General features: G+C 38.4%; 1 protein-coding gene across 4 annotated transcripts in view; it reads left to right on the forward strand.

The window, feature by feature from the left end:
• The window catches only part of SLC38A1 (solute carrier family 38 member 1), a 76,938-nt gene that overhangs the window by 38,142 nt on the left and 17,101 nt on the right, over nt 1-21,695 (forward strand). For all 4 annotated transcript variants that reach the window (XM_017857523.1, XM_017857531.1, XM_017857513.1 and 1 more), the window contains exons 4-5: nt 3,386-3,461; nt 3,756-3,871. In XM_017857523.1, coding sequence (XP_017713012.1) covers nt 3,386-3,461; nt 3,756-3,871 — 192 coding nt within the window. The remainder of the gene's footprint in view (nt 1-3,385; nt 3,462-3,755; nt 3,872-21,695) is intronic.

The following is a 21,695-nucleotide window of genomic DNA, read 5'->3' on the forward strand; positions in this document are numbered from 1 at the left end:
AAAAAAAAAAAAAAAAAAAAAAATGCAAATTTTAAAATATACTATAACAACTATTTACCTAGCATTCATATTAGGTATTATAAGTAGTCTAGAGATTACTTAAAGTATACAGGAGGATATGCATAGATTATATGCAAATTCTACAGCTATTTTATGTTAGGGACTTGAGCATCCTTGGATTTTAGTATCTTCAGAAGAGAGAGGGGTATCCTAAAACCAATGCCCTAAAAATACTAAGGGACATTGTACAGTCTTTTGACAACAACACTTAAATATTTTGAGCCAATTTCATTTTGGAAAGTTCAGTGCCCACGTTTCTTAGGGCTGCCTGTGTGAAAGGGAAGGCTGCTTTCCCCTGACATTCTGCAGCCAGATCTGTAAATCTTAGTTTTGTGGAAAGATTCAAAACTTTAAAGATAAAAGAAAAACCAAACCAGTCATTAGCAGCAATGCTATATACAACCACCAGAGTTTGCCTGCAAAGATACTGCTTTTATCATGTCAATCTCTTGCTAAGAACATTCTATATTATTTCTTTTTTTTTTTTTTTTTTTTTTTTTTTTTTTTTTGAGATGGAGTCTCGCTCAGTTGCCCAGGCTGGAGTGCAGTGGCGTGATCTCGGCTCACTGCAAGCTCTATATTATTTCTTAGGCTTTTGTCTTTTAGTTTCCTCTGGCTAATCCCAGTCTATGCTGTTTTTTCCTTCTCTGGACTCCTTACCTCATCTTAATCTGCACAGCCTGACGTTCTTATACTGGTATTAGCTGGTATGGTCACTCCTTGGCCGGAATGTCAGCTCCTGTGTTTCAGGAGACCAAGGTTTTTCTTCCACATCCTTTTGATTCCCAGTAGGTCCTAGCCGAAAACAGTGTCCGCAGATTGTATAGCTTATACCAAGTAATGATCCCAGCTTAAGTTTGTAATAAGTGTATTGCCTAACTTTGGTATATCCTGGTGAAATAACACAAACTTGGAGAAATCATGCCTAAAAGAACCAGATCCCTTGGATAAAGATGAAAAACATTGATGAATAAAATTAACATCAATAATACATATGTTTCATTTAAAAACATTTTATTGTGATATACAGCATCATTGAAAAAAGTGTATGAGACGGGGTGCGGTGACTTATGCCTGTAATCCCAACACTTTGGGAGGCCAAAGTTCAAGACCAGCCTGGCTGTCATAGCAAAACTATGTATCTACTAAAAATACAAAAATTAGCTGGGCGTGGTGGTGCACATGTGTAATCCCAGCTACTTGGGAGGCTGAGGCACTAGAATCACTTGAGCCTGGGAAGTGGAGATTGAACATCTGCACTGCAGCCTGGGTGACTGATTGAGACTCTGTCTCAGAAAAAAGTATATGAAAATCTAATGTACAGTTTAAATAGTCATGCTTCATTAAACTAGTCCAGTTCAAGTGGTTTTATATTTATTAATGAAAAATTCACTGTCATTAGTTCTAACCATGATCAGGTAATTGAATTTCCAGACTAGAAGAGCCAAAAAGCATCCCTAACATATCTTACTAATATATGCAGCAGTTTGCCTATGCATGGACTTTTAATTTTATTTAATTTTTTATTTTTATGGATTTAGGAGGTACAAGTCCAGTTGTGTTACACAAATATAGTACATAGTGGTGAAGTTTGGGCTTTTAAAATAGTAAACATTGTACCCAGTGGGTAGTGTTTCATCCCTTGCCGCCTCCCACGTTCCCCTTTTTTGGAGTCTCCAGTGTCTATTATTTCACTCTCTCTGTCCACGTGGACCCATTGTTTAGCTCCCACTTATAAGTAAGAACATTCAGGTTTTGACTTTCTGTTTCTGAGTCATTTCATATAGACTTTCAGCTCTATCCACATTGCTGCAAATGACATGTTTTATTAATTTTTTTGGTGACATAGTATTTCGTGGTGTACATCCACACTCTATTTTCTTTACCCAGTCATCTGCTGATGGACACTTAGGTTGATTCCATGACTTTGCCATGGTGAATAGCACCGTGATAAATATATGAATGCAGGTATTTTTTGATTTAATAGTTTCCTTTCCTTTGGGTAGATACCCAGTAGTGGGATTGCCAGATTGAATGGTGTTCTATTTTTACTTCCTTGAGGAATATCCATACTGTTTCCCATAGAGACTGTATTAATTTAAGTTCCCACCAATGGTGTGTAAGCGTTCCTTTTATTTCCACATCCTCACCAACATCTGTTGTTGGACTTTTCTTTGACAAAATCATTTGTTTTCTAATCGAGAATTTTTTTTAATTAGAAATTTAGGCTATAAAGTTTTGATATTCGCCCCGAATATATTTGATGATTCTTAAAGCATTTTAAATTCTTACTTCTGTATATTTGTACATCATTTACTCTATTTAGCCTGGCTGAATTGTTCCCATCTCAAGTCCCATTTCCCCCATGGAGAGGACTGTCTAACATCTATTGCTGTTACTCTGTGCCAAGGGCTGGACTGATGTTTAACATGTGCTCTCTCATTTAATTCTCCCAATAACTTGATAAGATAATGTAATAGTGTTAACTTCTGTTTCCTAGATGAGGAAACAAAGGTAGCATGCTCAGGCCCTCAGAGATAGTGAGGATTTGAACTCAAGTTCTAAGTCCTTTGCTTTCTTAAAGCTCTGGCTCTGACTCTCACCATGGACCATATGCCCTGCCTCCCCACCATAATTTCCTAGTCTGAACTCCCATAGCCTCCTGTTTGCATCACTTATTACATACCCCCATGTCTCCCCAATGCCTGTTCCAGTGACTTGCATATAGCAGGTGCTGAAGGAATGTTTAATGGTGAAACAGTTGTTTTCTTTTCTCCAAGGGAAAGGGAATTTCTATTTAAGGATTTTGTAGTCCAAGAACCTGAGCTCAAAAGAAAACCTGCCTCTAGTATCCTTTTAAATACCAGGTTTATAGTAGTCTTGATATTATGTAATTTTCCACTTAGAGAAAAAACTATACAAAAATTAATTTGTTGTATATAGTGTTTAAATGTATTATTAAAATGATTCAAAATGTATAGCTGTTTTTGACTTACAGTTGCCTTTCATTTCATCTCAAGATGAGCACCTGTTATTGGCATTGTTTTGTACTAGGTAGAGTGCAGGATATAAAAATGAATGAGGCAAAGTGCCTGCCCTTAGGGCACTTACAGTTTATGTGGTAAAACGAGAATATAGACAACCCATACTGGCAAAAAAAAAAAAAAAAATTGGGAGGAGTTGGTGGTTGAATAGGGCTATAAACTCTTAGAGAGCTGATTGGTAACTGCTCATGTATGTTTTGGTGAGTAATAAATCATTTAGTCGAGATGTCAAACTTCAAATCGTTATCATAAGGTTAAATATATTACGCATGTCTTTACAGCAAGTTTATTTCTGATCGTGAAAGTAGAAGAAGTCTCACAAACAGCCATTTGGAAAAAAAGAAATGTGATGACTATGTAAGTATCTTTAGAATGAAGTATGTTTTTTTTTTAATCATATAAATTGGGACAAATCTTTTTAATTCAAGTAGCATAACACCAAAAGCAAAACTACCTGTATTCACCAGGATATTCTTCATACCTTATGTATTTTCTCTTGAAATCCATTCAAGGAAATAACTAGACAACTAAGAATGGATTTCCTTGAATTTTATTTCCATATTGGTTCCTGAGAGTGCCTTAAAGGCTTTGGCTTGATGAACTTTCTTGGGGATTATTTTGCTTAGTGTCAATGTTTGTTTCTTTGTTCAGATTCCAGGTACAACCTCCTTAGGCATGTCTGTTTTTAATCTAAGCAACGCCATTATGGGCAGTGGGATTTTGGGACTCGCCTTTGCCCTGGCAAACACTGGAATCCTACTTTTTCTGTGAGTACTGACGTGCCGGTACTTTCCATTTTAAAACTGAACTTTTTGTATGTTTCTGTTATTACATAGAAGAAATGTGAAATATTTATAAATAAGTTTTTTAAATTAACTTGGCTAAGTTACACGTACATACTTTGATATTTATTGCTTGAGTGATTTTCCAAAATGTACCTAATGCTTACAACAAGGAGAAGGAGAAATGTCTTATTATCACAAATCTGAAATAAGCTTTGTGAAAAGGATTAAAACATTTGAAATACTTTTTTGGGTATTTTTGCGTTACCTGTAACTTTATAATCTCAGTTAAAATATTAAGAGGTGTTTAACCCCAGCCAGTCACCACTTTGGCATTTGGATTGCTATGAAGCATGTACTACATCGAAGTGCAATTACAAATTTGTTTGTAATAAATATTCAAGAAGCATAGAAATTTTCAGTATTTTGAAGATGAGAAATTAGCATGTACTTTCCCGCTGAGATTCAATGAAAACAAAATGGGCAATTTTCTTTTTAAATAACTTTATCTCAAACTGTTGAAAGGGACTTTCTGCAAATGTATGTATGGAGGGCTTATTTTTAGTTGGAACAAGATTAAGAGAGATGATAGAATTTGTACTAAGAAAATTCTCGCCCAGCCTGATTCCCTCTCAAATGTCACATGAGTGTTAATGGTGAGGTGAGAGAGAAAGCACTTCTCCCAGAATCTTGCCTTTTGTTCCCTGACTTGAAACTCATGCTCTTCATTGGCCTGGCTAGATAGTCCTTGTTGCCATGTCCTTTTGACAGGAGCATCATTTCCTTAGAAGCAGTGACCGAAATGGTTACTAATCCTACAAAGTGTGGATATCCTTTAAAATGCATCAAAACTGAGATAAAAGAATATTACTGCCCATTCCGTTACTCAGGAAACAGAAATGCCCATCCATGTTACCCTGTATTAGGCATTAATATTTTTTATGTGTAAACTAACGCATCCTTTCTAAAATTAAAAGACTGTGTAAGATGGTGAATTTGATACATTGTCTTCCATATCGTCAGCCTAATTCAGTGAACCTAACTCTAGCCTCCTCTCTTGATCATCCTGAATGCATCTTTCTAAGTTGTTTTTCTGCTTGAGCTGAGTGTCAGGTTTTAGGGTAATATGGCAGAATTGGACAACATATTTCTATGGTGATTTTGGGGGGTATATGTGAAATTCTGACTCTCTGAGTATAGTAGACAGCTTGAGGAGCTACACTTCTGGTTTTCAGTGCATTTACATGAGACACCCGAGCGCTACTCCCAACTCCTCTTCTAAATGGCTATGTAGTTTTAAGCAAGTTTCTTAGCCACTCTGAGCTTCAGTTCCTTCCTCTTCAAAACAAGGAAGTTGTGCAAGAAAAATTTCAGAACCAGGCCAACCTCCAAAACGCTATGGTTCTGTGACTATTTTCAGTCATTCCAAAGCTGGGAATATGTTCAGTTCAGAATGTGTATTACATTGATTTCTTTTTTTAAAGTTATTGCAACATATCAAGTTATAAATTAACCTAGTGTAAAAAGTCAATCCTTTGATGATTGTAACAACAGTAACTCTTGTATCTCTACAAGAGATACAAGTAGTAACTAGTAGTGCCAGTCACTACTCCAAGTGTTTTATGCAGAATCCTTACAATAACTCTACGAAGTGGCTGCTATCATTAATTTCCTGCTTTACAGACAAGGAAAGCACTGAGGCATAAAGGATAACTTTACTTTTGGAATCTCTCTTGATCACCCTTTTGATGATTTCCTCTACCTCTCTTCTTTGCTAGATCCATTGTTTCCTATATTCCATTTATTCCTCTTTCTGGATTTACTTATGTGCTGTTATTGTTCAGAAAAGGTGACTGAAAATAAAATTTTTTAGAACTTTATTTCTGAAAAATATTTTTATTCTACTTTTACCTTTGATTGGTAGTTTGGTTGGATATTGAACTTTATACTAGCAATAATTTTCATTCAGAATTTTGAAGGTATTGCTCTATTTCCTTCTAGCTTTTTTCTGTTGTGAAGTCCTATATGCTTCTGATTCCTGATCTTTTATATATATCCAGGTTTTGTTAGTTTTTTTTTTTTTTTTTCTTTTCAGGAAACTTGTCAAATCTCTTAGTTCCCAATATCCTGCAGTTTCACATGACATGCCTTAAGGTGGGCCTGTTTTCATCAATTGTGTCAGGCACTGGGCGCAATCTTTTCTTTCAGATATCCATGGATTTGGCCGGGCTCAGTGGCTCATGCCTGTTATCCCAGGACTTTGGGAGGCTGAGGCGGTTGGATCACCTGGGAGTTTGAGACCAGTCTGGCCAGCCTTGCCAACATGATGAAACCCCGTCTCTATTGAAAATACAAAACATTAGCTGGGTGTGGGGGTGGGCACCTGTAATCCCAGCTACTCAGGAGGCCGAGGCAGGAGAATCACTTGAACCCAGGAGGCAGAGGTTGCAGTGAGCCAAGATCGCGCCACTGCACTCCAGCCTGGGCGACAGAGCAAGATTCTGTCTCAAAAGAAAGAAAGAAGAAAGAAAGAGAGAGAGAGAGAGAGAGAGAGAGGGATCCATGGCCTTCAGTTTGGGGAATTTTGTGTTGATGAATTCCTATTACCCCAGATTTTGGACCTTCTAGACTAGCCCTCTAGTTTTTTAATCTTTCCTTTATTTTCATTTTTATAATGTTTCACTGTAATTTTTGGGATATGTCCTCAATTTTTCCCCTCTTTATTGAATGTTTTATTTCTGTTACTATTTTTTATTTATAGGAGCTTAAAAACTCTAAGAATGTTTTTTTTTAATATTATTTTGGTTCTGTTTCATGATTTCAATATCTTCTCTGAGGATTCTAATGATAGTTTTTTTCTGCATTATGAAAATTTAAAAGTAAAGTAGAGAGAATAGTAGAAAAGATTTTATGTTTCATTCCTTCTATGGATGGTTGTTTTAGTCAATCCCCCACCAAGATTGTCTTGAAGCAAATCTCAGCTATTTTATTATTTCATCACTAAATATTTTAGTATATATCACTAAAATATAAGGACTCTTTTAACTCAATATGTCATACCTAGAAACAAGTCGACAACAGTTCCCTAATATCATCAAATATACAATCAGTATTTAAATTGCTTTGATTATGTTATGTTTGTAAACATTTGAGTTGTTCAAATCAGTACTCAAATAAGGTTCATACAGTGCAATTGGTTGATATGTGTGTTTTAAGACTTTTAATTTATATTTTCCCATTTCTCTCCTTCTATTCTATGCCATTTATTTAAGAAACTGGGCCATTTGTGTAAAGTTTTCCACAATCTGGATTTTGCTGTTTGTGTCCCTGAGGTACAAGCTGATTTTTGTTTGTTTTGGGGTCTTTCACCTTAGACTCTTTGCTGAGATGTCAGATAATTCCTCTTTATCTGCTATCTTCAAGAATGGGGGGAAAACAAGGCTGATTTGAGCTTGGGACACATGAGTGGGGCTTGTTCGCAATAGCTTCACTTAAGATACTCTCGAGCCCTTTACTTGGGAACCACCAGGGTCAGTTTGTCTAGGACCCTCTTCTTTGGCTGTTCAGATCACCCAGAGAACAGCTCCCAATCCCCTGTTCTGGGGGCCTTGACCTCACCACCATCTTTCTGGGAACCAAGTAGGGGGAAAGGGCTGGAATGATTATCCCAACAGGCGTGTGTTCACTCAGTTCCCAATTTTCATTAGAGTATGCCTCTTCCCCACAAATTGTGCCTTGTCTCTCACCTAGAAACATATATCGTATACTTTCCAGAGAACATATATTCAGATTGTTGTCAGGATGGGAGAGGACCAACCAGTCAGCTTTATGGAGTAGGACCTGGTCTGGGGAATCTAGCTATTTCTTGAAAAAAGTTCAACAGATCCTCACTATTTTAGCTCACCCCTTTCATTATCCCCAACTTTCGATCATGCCAGCAGTGCCTTTTAGAGATTCTGAGAGGTAAACTGAGTTGGTCTTGGCTTTTTCCACTGCCGATTTATGGTTCAGGTCTGTCTGCTTTCCAGCATTCAAAATTTCATTATTATCTACTGTTATATTTTATCCTAGCAGTTTTATGCCTCAAAAAATATATTTTTACTAGATATCAAGGGAGAGGGAGTAAGTTCTTGTATTCAGTCTACTATTCCTAGAATTCAATTGATTTTTAACTATACTGGCTGAGGGATAATTGATCCCGTATCTCATGACACTTTAGTGTCTGATTAAAGCAGGGAATTGTAAAAATTTGCTTTTGTAGTTGAAGGAAGATGTTTCCTGGATGAAACTATTATAGATCATTTAGTTATTTGTAAGATGCATGGATAACAAGCGCAACACACCAAGTCTTCAGGCTAAATCTCATGAAGGTAGTTGTACAGAGACTCAAACTTTAAGTTTCTCACTAAACTTAGAACTCTCCTACCTCAGGACAAGGACTCACTCTGTGACTGTTGTAAAACCAGCTGCTCCTACAGCTGCTCAAAGCCAAGAAGCAGTTGGCAGGATCAGGATATTCCATCTGGTACAGGGCTCCATTCCAGACTCACATTGGCCAACATAGGAAAGGAGTCCAAGACTGTCCAGGCTTCTTTGGACCAGCAGCTGGGAAGGCTCCTTGGTGTCTCCCTGAGGCTGGGTGTGGAGTCTTCTCTGCGGTCATCTGGAAACTTGTTGGTGCGATTTCTTTTTCTTGGATGAGTCTGTGGCTCATTTTTTTTAAAACCTATCCATAATGGCTGTCATCCCTGTTTAACACACTCTAATTCAGTTAGATTCAGTGAGTCCTGTCCTGTTGTAAGAGTGGTGCTGGATTTTGCATTTTTCTGAATTCTGAGGATGCTGGTGAGGACTCTCAATTTATCATAGTTCTACAGGTATATATCCTCTATGGGAAACAAAGTGGGGCTGGACCCTGAGGCTGCAAGTCAGGGATGTACTGAGGCACAAGTACCTCAGGGTAAAGAGTACCTATTGAGCTGTTTTCCTAGGAGTGAGGACCCAAATAAAAGGTAATAGATGCTAAAGGAATTTCCTGCCACCATAACTTCCTCTTTATCTGAGTCTTACCCATAACTCCAGCATAGCAGAAGTAGGGATTAAAACTCAATATTGACATGGAAGAATGGTAGGTTTTGTTTTGTTACATTTTGTTACATTTTCTAGAGATTTCTATTAAAGGCATACATTTTATAGGAAATTAATCTCTATAACACATCTCATAGTACTAGGTAAGTGTGACATTTATTACACTACACAGAATGTGATAAAGCAATAAATGCTTTTATTTTCTATAACTTCTTAGCATGTATTATTATTTTTTTATTTTAATAATGTAGACCTTAAGTTGAAAACCATGAAAACTGAAAGTAGAATTCACGACACTTCTGAGATATCAGTTTATTATTAACACTGAGTTTGTGAACAATCTCTTTGAAATGTTAATTGTGAAACAAAAGTACAATGTGTGTAAAACAATAGTTTAAATTTTATTTGGTTGATTATAATACCAGACCTTTTGGATTCTTGTTTTCCATTTTCCAACTCATTTGTGCTGTGGTTGTGGGAATGAAAAAGATAATTTGTCTAAAAACAGACTTTGAAAAGTGGTATGCAAGAAGACTTTTATTAGTACCAACGCATAGAGCTGCTAGGAGGAATACATGCATGGTGTGTGTGTGTGTGTGTGTGTGTGTGTGTGTGTGTGTGTGTGTGTGTGTGAATGTGAGAGAGAAAGAGAGATGGAGAGAGTGATAGTAGTGTGTGGTGCATAGTACACACTGTAGGTATTTGTTAAAATACTACAGTTAGTATTAGGTAGTCACTAAATAATGGCTAACATTTATTGAACAGTATCTATATATGCTACACTATCTTAATCCCCACCAACAACATTATGAGGTAGGTATTAGCCCCATTTTACAGGTAAAGTAACTGAGTCTTAATAACTTACCTGTGATCACACATTGGAAAGCAGGGGAGTCAGCATCCCATCCAGACTTGCTTGACTCCAGAGCCAGCATGATCTAAAACACCGTACCACCTTTGGTGATGCCTTCTTCAGACACCAAAGTTGCATTATTACTCTACAACTTGAGAAAAACGTTATTCTTATCAATGGATGCTTGCAAATTAGTACTTACCTTTTACTTTCCAATATAATGTACTTTTAAAATCACCTTATAAAATCAGCCAGTGTTCCTGAATTATCTTGCTAGTGTTCCACCAATAACCACCCCCTTTATTGTCATGAAAACAGCTTGGCAATATCAAGTGTACCAAACTGTAGACTGAGAATGTCAGGTTCCTGTTCACAAGTAAATGTATGCCTAAGGTGTATTGCGAAACCAATAAATCTCTCAGCTGCTTCATATTTGTCATGTGGGTTCCTGCATGTGCAATTTAAGATTTCTCATTGTTTTCAGGAGTCCTTGAACTCCTGAAAGAAGTAACTAAACATTTTTTAACTCAGAATTAAACACCAAGTAATAGCAAAATCAAATAATACCAAGTCTAACCCTAGGAAACTTGTTAAATAATCGTGGTACTTTCATAAAATAGAGTATTAGACTACTACTTAAAAGAGTAAAATAGACTTATATGGGCAGGTGAGGAAAAATCTCCTACATTGTAACTGGGAACATAGTGTGTAACACTATGTTGCTGTGTGGCATAGTATTATTAATACTGTGTAACACAGTACTATTACATGATTACAAACTGAATATTGGGTGGAAGTGAGCATGGAAGGAGGGTGTGTCTATGTGTATACATTATATTGCTCAGAATATTTGGGGAGGGTACACAAGATAACTGTTGACAGTGGTTACTTCTGGAGAGTGAGAAAGAGTCTAGAGGTGGAGTGGAGATGGAAAGTTTAGAGTCTTTAAATTTATTTTTAACATGCTTTTAGAGGAAAAAAAGCTAGTTGAAAAAATTGGTTTTTTTTGAAGAACTTAACACCAGTGCAATAAGACTTTTTCCTTTTCCTCTTGCCTACTAAAAACTTGAGAGAGAAAATATTTTTGATGTAGATAGTTAGCCCATGAAGCTAGAATGAGGACTCTGTCAATGCTGTGCCACTTGTTCCAGACTGTATTTTCAATCTCTTCTCCCTTCAGATGACCTTGGCTTCTGCCACACTAACCTTCCCTTTTCTGTACAAGCTGCCTGCCTTGAAACCTTTACCTCGGTCTTTCCACCAGCCCACCCCTACCCTGTCTCATTTCTGTCTTCTGAATCCTCATGGTCCTGGAAGACCTAGATCGGATGTTATCTCCTCCAAAACTGGTTGTCTGATCCTCCCAGGTGGAAGGGAGGTCTCTCTTCCTTTCCTTTTTGGTGTAATTTGTATCTTTCTAATAGTAAGTATCACTTCCATTATTTAGGCATACATTTTACCTTCCCTGTTGAACGCTGAGTCCTACAAGGGCAGGATTAATGCCAAATTCTTCCTTGTTGAAATCATCCTCCTCCCCCTAACAAGTTCTAGAACAGCGTTTGCATGTAGCTGCTTCTCAGCAAAGTTTTACTGAAATGAGTGAATGGATATGTAAGAATTAGATTTTGCAAAACCAGAAACAAGGCTTTAGGGCAAAACAGTGATTCTCATTATTGTTACAAATTTATCAGAGAGGAAAAACATCAACTGAAAGATTTAGTTCACCCTCAAAATTTTAGTAGGCTGTGGAAATGTGCTGATAATAATCACAAAGTCAGGATGGGACTGGCTGCTCATTGCCTACTTTCCTAGGAATGCCTCCTTCATTTGAAAATTCAAAATAGTTCTGAGACTACTAAGAAATACTAGATGAAGTTGGTATTGCAAAAGGGCATTTGTTGTTAAATTGCTATTTGGGAAAAGGACAGTAATTGTCATTGTCAGTTACAGCAATTACCTTCACTTTGGTGGATTGTTTACTTAATTGTAGGTGAATTCTCTGGCCCTCTCTCCCTCCCTGTCTCTCTGTCTGTCTCTCAATATTTGCCTTTGTGGGCCATTTGTAATTATCCTACCAGCAAAACAATGCACCATTGTATTGTCTATGATCCATGTTTACAAACAAACCAGTAAGTACCCCTTCCAGTAAGGATAAGTCTAAAAATATAAGGGTCTGTGTAAACTGAGATCAGACTACCAGGTTCCTTCTCTCTTTAAATTTAGTGTTTTACAATTGAGCCTACATAAGGAGCAAATAGAAATAGAATTAGAACTATAGATCCATCAGCACATTGCCCTAAGTCCTTGCTCATATATTATAGGAATTTGATCTTTATTATCCCATCGCAAAAAATAGTCTTCTCATTCTATCAGGAGAATCATATCCTTAACCAACTGCACCAGCATCACTTTCTGATGTCTCTTAAATATTTTTTAGCAAATTCTACTAAGTTGCAGTGAGATTGCAGCATACCTTTATACAAACTGGGCCTATTCTTAAGCTATTATTGCTTTATTACTTTATACATATGCCAAACAGTTTGAATGACACCTACCAAGATAATAATTTTGCTCTCAGTGGCAACGAAGATGGTCTGTGTGCTATTTATCAAGTTATTCCTTATAAATGGTAAGTCATCTCCTCTGCGCATTCCTAAGTGAGCAGTTCTTTGCCTCCTTAGGAAATACCAAACCAGACCTTGTGATCTAAAGACACAGCAGTTAAGAGGAAGTCAATAAGGAAACCCTGCTCTTCCGGATGATCCTAGGAGGTCCACGGGGCTAGTCACATTCATCTTTCCTCTTGCCAATCAGTTTCTTGTTTTTAGAATTCTTTGAGTTATAGTCACGGTTCCTTAGAAATGATTTGAAGAGAAAATTGTCCTTTGGCTGGCAACAAAAATCGTTGGCCTCAGAGTCTGTTGTTTGGGAGTAATAACCCGGGAGAGGAAGAAATGGCACATTCAGGCTTGCCAACATTTGAAATAATGGAAAAGGGACAGTGGCAGTGTCATTGAACTCTATTGAAATCCACTGGATTAAGAAGCTTTTCAGAAATAGGGAAATGGGAAAGTGGTTAGTGTTGCGCTAACAATGAGTGCCTATTTTGTAAACAGAAATAGTTGGCATGCGTAGATGCGTAGGAGATGAGTCCCACCCATTGTTTTTAGAAGTTGAGCAGCTATTGCTAGTTTATGAGTCATCTGTGATGCATCAGATAAGGGGCTTCCAAGAATTCAATTCTCTTGGCCCCAGAAAAGTAGGGGTGTGTGTGTGTGCGCGCGCGCGTGTGTGCACGCACACATGTGCACGCACAAGAGCGTACACCCTGAGTTCACTCAATCCTATTTATGCTGAGTTGCATCAGGTGCCTTGGTCCTATACAGGGACAACAGTGTGACCTCTGTTTTGGTACAGTGTATTTTTCTTAGCCTGCAACAGACAACTTAACTATACTGGCTATGGTTTGACAGCATTATTCACCTCATGATTTGTAGAATGCCTTTACTCGTCTGGTTTACAGTAGGCCAGGTGTGTGTTAGCACAGTAGAGCAGGTTAAGTATGGTGCAGAGAGCTGGATTTTCAAGGTTAGCTTGAACTTTTATTACTCACGGAATGGTAGTTGGTTTAATTGGAAAACTGCTACTTTGTGGGCCAGTTAGTTTTGCTTTGTTCTCTGGCCACAGACTTTACCTTATGTCAGGCACATGATATCAAAGATCTACATCTATATCAGGGGTCAGCAAGGGACAGCCTGCAGACCAAAGCCACCCGCAGCCTCCTTTTGTGTGGCTGGCTAGGTAAGATTGATGACTTTAAATATTATAAAGGACTCTAAAAAAGAAAAGAAAAGATAGTTATAAAGTGTACATTGTTCCATCAGATCTTTATAACAACCCTGTTAATCACCCCCATTTTATAGATAAAGAAACTGAAACCGCCTTTGCAAAATCATAACTGAGGAAATTATGACAGTGAAAGAAATCAGACCTAACCGACTCTATCTTGCTTTAACCCTTAAGCTGTCCTTGTTCATTCCTGGGCATAGGCCGAACTAACTTTGGGAAGGAATTCAGTTCATGGTTTGACTCTGAAACAAAATTGGTAACAGCCCTTTTCCAAAAAGACACCCTTCTTGCCTGGGGTCCAGTCTGCCTTTGCAGGACTAACAAATTAACTACACGGTTAGAAATTACAGTTTGGGAGTCATGCAGCCTCTGGCTCCAAGAGTCTGAACCTCCCCAAATTGCTTCTGGGGGTAACATCACTATTGTGAAACCTAAGCTCAGTGCTTGAGAGATTTTGCAGAGTTGTGCTCAGTGGATCAGCTGACACCACCCAGACTGGTAATCTGGCCCAACCAGTTCTGCCATCGCACCCAGGAACAGAAGACAGTAAGAAAATCTCACTTCAACCCCCTATGATTTCACATCCAACCTAACCAATCATCACTCCCCACTTCCAATGCCCCTAGCTGCCAAATTATCTTTAAGAACTCTGATCTGCGAATGCTCTGGGAGACTGATTTGAGTAACAATAAAACTCCAGTCTCTCCTGCACAGCTGGCTCTGTGTGAATTACTGTTTCTCCATTGCAATTCCCGTCTCTCGATAAATTGGTTCTGTCTAGGCAGCAGGCAAGGTGAACCCATTGGGCAATTACAAAACTAAAATTAACAGAGAGGTTGAGTAACTTGCCCAAGATGACTGATATCTGTGGAGAGGAGAGCAACAAGTCTATTGGGTGCTCCTCTTAAGCCTCCTGTTTCTCCTTAAATGTGCTTTGTTACCACAAAAACAGAATGGGAAAATATGAATGAAACCCCCAATCCACCTTTCTACAAAAAAGTCCCATTGAGAACAGCATATTCCTTTATTTCAAGTCACATGGGGTTTTTCTGTCACTCAAGAGTTAACATCTTTAGAGTATGATAAAGAGTAAGGATTTAGGTTTGAGAAGGGAAATGACTTGTCCTTATGGAATGGGAAAAGAGGAACAAGGACACATCAAGAGTGTCAAGAGTTATAAATGGAGCACCCACAAAACCCACAACCCTCTACCCACTATAGGTTAAAAACAGGAAGTGGTAGTGGTACATGGCTCTCTTTCTTACTGGTACAACATCCTCATTTAAGCTCAGACCTGTCTTTCACTTTTTTACAAAGAACCAACTAAACTAAAATTCTATTTTTACCGGCATACTTATTTTAGATTCCTCTTTCTTTTTAGGATTATATTAGATACTATTTGAATTGGCCATCAGCAATGCATATTTCTTTTTCTAGACAAAACAAAATACCTAACTGACAGTGAGGCTAGTTTAAGAGAAGCTTTGTGCCACAAAACTTAGATTTACCTACAAGGAAAGAAATGGAATGAACTGTACAAATAATTAGTCTCCACCTGTTTCCTGCCTGGCCTTTTAAAACCACCCATTTAATTCCCTAATCTAATTTGTAAGCATTATACATGATCACATGCTACAAGGTCACCGTGTGCTGGTCTTCTGACCCTCAGAATTTTGAAATTTGATCAGAATTTAGTGACTAAGAAGTCCACTTTGGGACTGAATAATTATATGTTTCTACTCTTTTCTGTAAGTGTTTTGTGATCTCCTTAATCAAACAGGGACTATATTAATAAGCTTGGGACTTAAACAAATGCAACTCTCCCCTAAAAAGGGGTTAAAATAATAATATGGTCACTTGAAAAGTTCTTTATATTTTTATTGTAAAACTAAGATAATCATTAAACCATTTTGAAAATGCATAAAATAAATGAAATAAAGTATAAAGAAATCACTCAAAGTCTCTCTGTTCAGAGTGTTCAGGCTCACCTTAGACAAGCTCTATTAACATTGCAACGTATATCATTCTAAGATTTTTGTTTTGTGCTTAGGTCTTATTTTTTACAGTGTTATTCCTCTCTAGATGTTTGACTTTAACAGACAATGCAACGTGATGGGTAGGGACTTTGGAGTCATACTACCAGGCTTTGAGTGCTCTGACACTAGCTGTGTGACCTTAGACAAAATATGTAACCTCCCTGGTTACCTTATTTACCTTATCTGTGAAATAAGGATAGTAATAGCACTACTCATAAGTGAAGCATTTTAAAAAGTGCGTAGAATGGGCCTGACATATAGTGAATACCCCAACATTTGATATTATTAATGATCAGGAAAGTGTTTTATTAATTATATTGAATACCTTAAGGTAAATTAAAGAGCTTGACAAAACCCATTTTCATATAAAAGATCATTTTGAATTTTTCAAACTATTCAACATTTTCATGTGAATTTAGGGACTCAGAACACCTTGTCCTCTCGCTTCGCTTTTGGGCCTGCCTCTTTCCATCTGAGCTCTCATTAAACAAAAGATTTTTTTTTTTTTGAGATGGTGTCTCACTCTGTCGCCCAGGCTGCAGTGCAGTGACATGATCTCAGCTCACTGCAACCTCCGCCTCCCAGGTTCATGCCATTCTCCTGCCTCAGCCTCCTGAGTAGCTGGGACTACAGGGACAGGCCACCAAACCCGGCTCATTTTTTGTATTTTAGTAGATACGTAGATACGGGGTTTCACCATGTTATCCAAGCTGGTCGCGAACTCCTGAGCTCAGGCAATCCACCCATCTCGGCCTCCCAAAGTGCTGGAATTACAAGTGTGAGCCACCATGCCCAGCCAGGATTCTTCTTCTGTGTCTCTTTCCTCACCCCTTAAGTCTCCCATTGGCATTGCTTCCCTGGGCCAGAAACCACTATTCCTGTCCTTGAGCCTCACTGAGAGCCTCTGGTCCCTCACTTAAACCTTCTATTCATGCCCTACTTCCTGTTTCCACTGGCTGGCTGTCACACTGGCCTGGAAAACCCCTGAAGCTGAGCTTTCCAACAGCATAGACAGAGCGACACCAAATTCTTGGTTTCCATTTTCAGTTGGGTCCTCCCCACTGTCCAACCCCTCCATCATTTTCAGCTAGTGTTCTAGTCTCTTCAACAGTGTTTTCAAATCTTTATACAGGTATTTCCCCTAGAATAATTGGGGGTGGGAGAGGCCAGCAACAGCAGAGAGGAGTGGAGAAAGATAGTTAAACTAGCCCAGAACTGATGCATTTCCTATGGTTTGTCTGAGTTTCTTGTCCTGGATTCTAAATTTTTCTTGTAAATACTCTGCCTCAACCAGCAGCATGTCTGAAAGTTTTGGATTGAGGGCTGTGGGTTAACAGAAGACAGTGATAGATCAAAAGAGGACTAGTAATAAAGACCACTTTTACCCCAGCTCAAGGAGTTTTTATATGTACTAGCCTGCTTATTTAATTGAGGATAATAAAAGTTTTATGCTTCTAACTGGATTTAGAAGAGGAAGAATTACATATTTTAGTAAGCCTCAGATCCCTTTTGGAAGGAGTGAAACATGGGGGAGGGGAGGTTGAAAATAATATTTAAGTATATTTCCTGCTGAAGCAAATAATGCTTGAGGTGGGCGGATCACCTGAGATCAGGAGTTCGAGATCATCCTGGCCAATATGGTGAAACCCCTCTCTACTAAAAAAATACAAAAATTAGCCAGGTGTGGTGGCACGTACCTGTAATCCCAGCTACTCAGGAGACTGAGGAAGAATTGCTTGAACCTGGGAGGCAGAGGTTGCAGTGAGCCAATATTGCACCACTGCATTCCAGCCTGGGTGACAGTGAGACTCTGTCTCAAGGGGGGAAAAAAAAAAAAGTAATGCTTCAGGAAGTCAGCCAAAGGAAGTAGACGAGACCTTACTTTTCATACTGGAAGCTAGTCAGCATCGCACAGCAATGAGAATGATTAAGCTGTAAGTGATTTCTTCACTGCCACCTTACCTGGGTAGCCGTGGCGTCTGTGTTTACAGGTAACTGAGCTGCAGTGTTGGCACAGCACCTTACCACAAACAGTGTGGCAGATGATGCACACAGCACAGTGGACTGAGAAACAGAAAGAACTGGGATGTATACGCCACATGGCCAGAACTCAGCACTTTCAGCCTTGCTGCTTCCAGGGAGGTCCATGGACCAGTAGCAGCAGCAGCATCTGGCAGCTTGTTAGAAATGCTGAATCTCAGGTGCTGACCCATGACTTGATCCATTTTAACAAGATCCTAATTCGCACACACATTAAAGTTTGAGAATAGCTGCTTTCAACTTTGCAAGGGAGAGTCATGCTAGGGAGGGCTGCTGGTAACAGTTCCCTCTTCTTTGGGGGAGGAATGGGTCCTGGAGGAGTTGAAAGCACTCAGCTGCACAGCAGCCCCAAACACCCCCATCTGAGCTATTTCTGGATCTGAAGCAGTGACGGCTGTTTTACCTCCACCCCTACCAAAGGCTCTGATGCTGTGTTGGGAGGATGTCATATGATTTGTTGCTGTGTAGCTAGGCTTTTAAAATACAGTCTTGTCTCCCTTAAAGTGTCCTGAAGTTGGTTTTTGTTTGTTGGTTGTTTTTTTTGTTTGTTTGTTTGTTTGGGGATATACTTTATATACAATAAAATTTCCCAATTTAAAGGGTGAGATTTGTTAAGTTTACCCAAATACAGTTGTGAAATCACCACCACAATCACTGTATAAAACATTTCAATCACATTAAATGTTTTGGTTTTATTTGTTGTCACAGCTTTCCACTTTATTAGCATATGGTACTTTTAAATATGAAAATAATAATAACATTATTCATACAATCTTTGGGTAAACTATGGAAGACCAAATAATTACAATTCTGTTAATATGATTCAAAACATTGACAAATAACATTTTTTCAATAGATGTTTAGATGTTCATTGTTTAAAAGATGAGTCAAAATTTTCTTGCAGCAAAAAGAGTAAATATATCTAGGACCACTGTCAGAAATCTTTTCTTTTTTTCTTTTTTTCCTCATGCCACTTTGTCTAAGACACTATCAGAAATCTTTTAAAATCATGGAAAACAAGAGTATCCCCAGAGGATTAGAAATAGGCTAATTTAATCCCAACTTTCAAAATGGCAAAAGTAGATGCCAAGAAATAGTGTAGAGGAAATTATTAAATGGCTTGTTTATGTGCAATGACTGCAGAAAACATTGCTCTGTAGAGACCAACAGAGTTTTTCTAAATAGTCACTAAACTAGTATCATCTTTTGAGATAAGGTGAGCTAAGTAGATCACAGGACTATCTTCATAGAGGGAGACTTGATTTTAGTTAAGATATTTGGCACAATCTCACATAACTTGCCAATGAGATTCTAATGTTTGTAAATTCACTGATTCTCAGTGAAGACTCTGTTATGTGTGTGTTTGATGTTGAATGTAAATAGGTGAATTAAACTGTCATGGTCTGTCTTACAATCTAGTGATGGAGACACATAATAACACAATAAAATAAAAAGATTACTCTGGCTGCTGGGTGGAAGATGGATCTGAGGAGACGAGTAAAGGGAGACAAGATGATCACAGTTACCCAGAAATTAAAGATGATGGCTCACACTAGAGTGGAGATGGGAACAAAATGCCTGTGGATTTGGGATAAATTTTGGAAGTAGAAATGATAGGGCACTTGCCAATGAACTAGATATAAAGGATGAGGGAATGGGTGAGAGATAAGGTCAACTTCCAGGCTTCAAGCAGTTGACTGGACAATGGGCCATTTCCAGATGGTCTTGTTCTATTCACAGTTGATGCCAGTGACTTGGATGAAGGTACACTTAAGATATGAAGTTAGATGCAGTGGTTAATAGATAAGTAAAAAGGATCAACAATTTAAGAAGAGATCATGAGACTTGAAAGATAAAATGTAATGGAAACAAATATAGGTCTTGCACTTAGCTTCAAAAACAAACAAAAAAAGTACACAAGATAGAATTAGGAAGACAGTCTAGTAGCATTCACACCAGAAGCTCAAAAAGAATGAAAAGTGTGTGGTTACCATAAAAATGAATTCCAAAATAGATCATCTTGAAAGAAAAAAGATGTCCAACTCAAAGAATTTCAAAATCCTATCATGCTTTGCACTGTTTGGACCAAATCTGATGTTATAGCATTGTGTTCATCTCAGCACATAGCCTTTAAAAAGGATGGTTGAGGAACTGGACCATCGCTGAGATGTAAACAGCCCAAACACTTCATCACATGATGAACAGTTCAAAGAATTAAAGATGTTTGAGTTAAAGAGCACAATCTTAAAATGAGCACCCTCAGGACTGTTAGGTAGGAGAGGTGTTAGATTTCAAGTAGATTCAAATAGGTCCAGAAGGTAAAATGAGGACCCAAGGATAGAAGTAGCAACAGTGATTTCAGCTGAGCCTCAGTTCCAGGCAAGGAACTTTTCAGAAACAGAATGGGTTGCATAATATGTCCCCTTTTAAAAGACACTTTGTAGACCTGGATGCCTGTGTGTTGGCATGGAGTATAAGGGTTTCCCGTCCTGGGTGAAAACCCTGTGCTGGACTAGGTCCTCTCTGAAAGTCTCTCCCTGCTTCAGGAGTCTAAAATTCTAAGTTTCTTCTCAGGAGACTCAAAAATCTACTAGAATGTCCTGCACCACATCTTTCATAATGTTGCTGACACAAGGACTCTTGAAGGTTCCTGACCACATTCTTTGCAATTCTAACTGTCTTGCCACCCCTTCCCCATGACCCATGTACAGTTACATGCTCTAGATCTTCCCCTCAAAGATGAACATAAGTCTGAAATATCAACACCTTGGCAGCCCTATTATCAATCACTGAGCTGTAGTCCCCATGTAAGTACGCCTTTTTTAGCAACCGGTTTTTGTCCCAGCCATATTAATACTTGTGGTCGGTGGTTAACAATGTTGAAGCTTAAATTACATCCAGATGAAATTTTTAAAAGGAATCACTTGTGTTCCTCTGTATTAGCACAGGAATCCCAGCATGTGTTTCTCTTCCAGGAAACCATAATTATATGTACAGATATCTACCTGGACAATTAGGGGCATAATCATGCTCTAAACAGAAGTGTTCAAACAAGTCAATACGTTCTGTCCAGTTATTCCTCTTTCATCTTTCTCTTAGGTGTCATGGTTTCTGTGTCTCAAGACATCTATGATTTGATTTTTCTAACCCTGTCTAGGATCTATTAGAGTCAACTAGACAACATAGTCCTTCTTTCTAAGAATCTGAACAAGGAGGCAAACTTTCTAAATTTTAATCCTATTAATGCCAGATTCTGGTATAGGCTAAAGTATTCTTAGAATTTTACTTTTACAGTTTGCCTCTTAGTGATCTGATAGAAAAGGGGGTTTTCCTTTATAGTCGTTTTCAGTCTTAGAAGAGAAGATCTACATTTGGGAAAGGACTAAGAAGAGAGTCTTTGCAGATCAGACAGTAAAAGGCAAAACTGTCAGACTCTGAGTACTCTGAGGTGCAATGTTATGTCTCTTAAACATGGGAGGGGGTTGTTTGCATCACTGTGGGAGCACCTCATTCTGTTGTGTTTAAGTGGGGTGAGGAAGATAAGTGAACACTACTAAACTCTTCCCTAATCAACACTTTTTTCCCACTTGAAAAGGGGGTATAGCAGTTTATGGTGCTCAAAGGGCCAGATGCCACAAGCATCATCTACAAAGAGATTCAACACATAGATTGTGTTAAGACACAGCCATGTGCAAGAACCATGTGGTTGTGGGGGCTACTGACTGAGGGAACACAGCAAATGTTTCCTTAGAATGTTTCTTTTGCTAATAAATACTGAGTTCTCCAGGGTTAGGGCCTTTTGTAAATCATTAGGTAAATATTCATAATTATCCCCTCCTGCTAGGCACATAGATAGTTCCTACAAGGTCATACTCTTTATACGTTAGCCTTGGGCCCATGAGAAAATCCCTTTGGTCACCTTTGGTCCCAGCAGAGTAGACCC

The sequence above is a fragment of the Rhinopithecus bieti genome, unplaced genomic scaffold (assembly GCF_001698545.2).
Source record: "Rhinopithecus bieti isolate Rb0 unplaced genomic scaffold, ASM169854v2 scaffold_2884, whole genome shotgun sequence".
Lineage (NCBI taxonomy): Eukaryota > Metazoa > Chordata > Mammalia > Primates > Cercopithecidae > Rhinopithecus > Rhinopithecus bieti.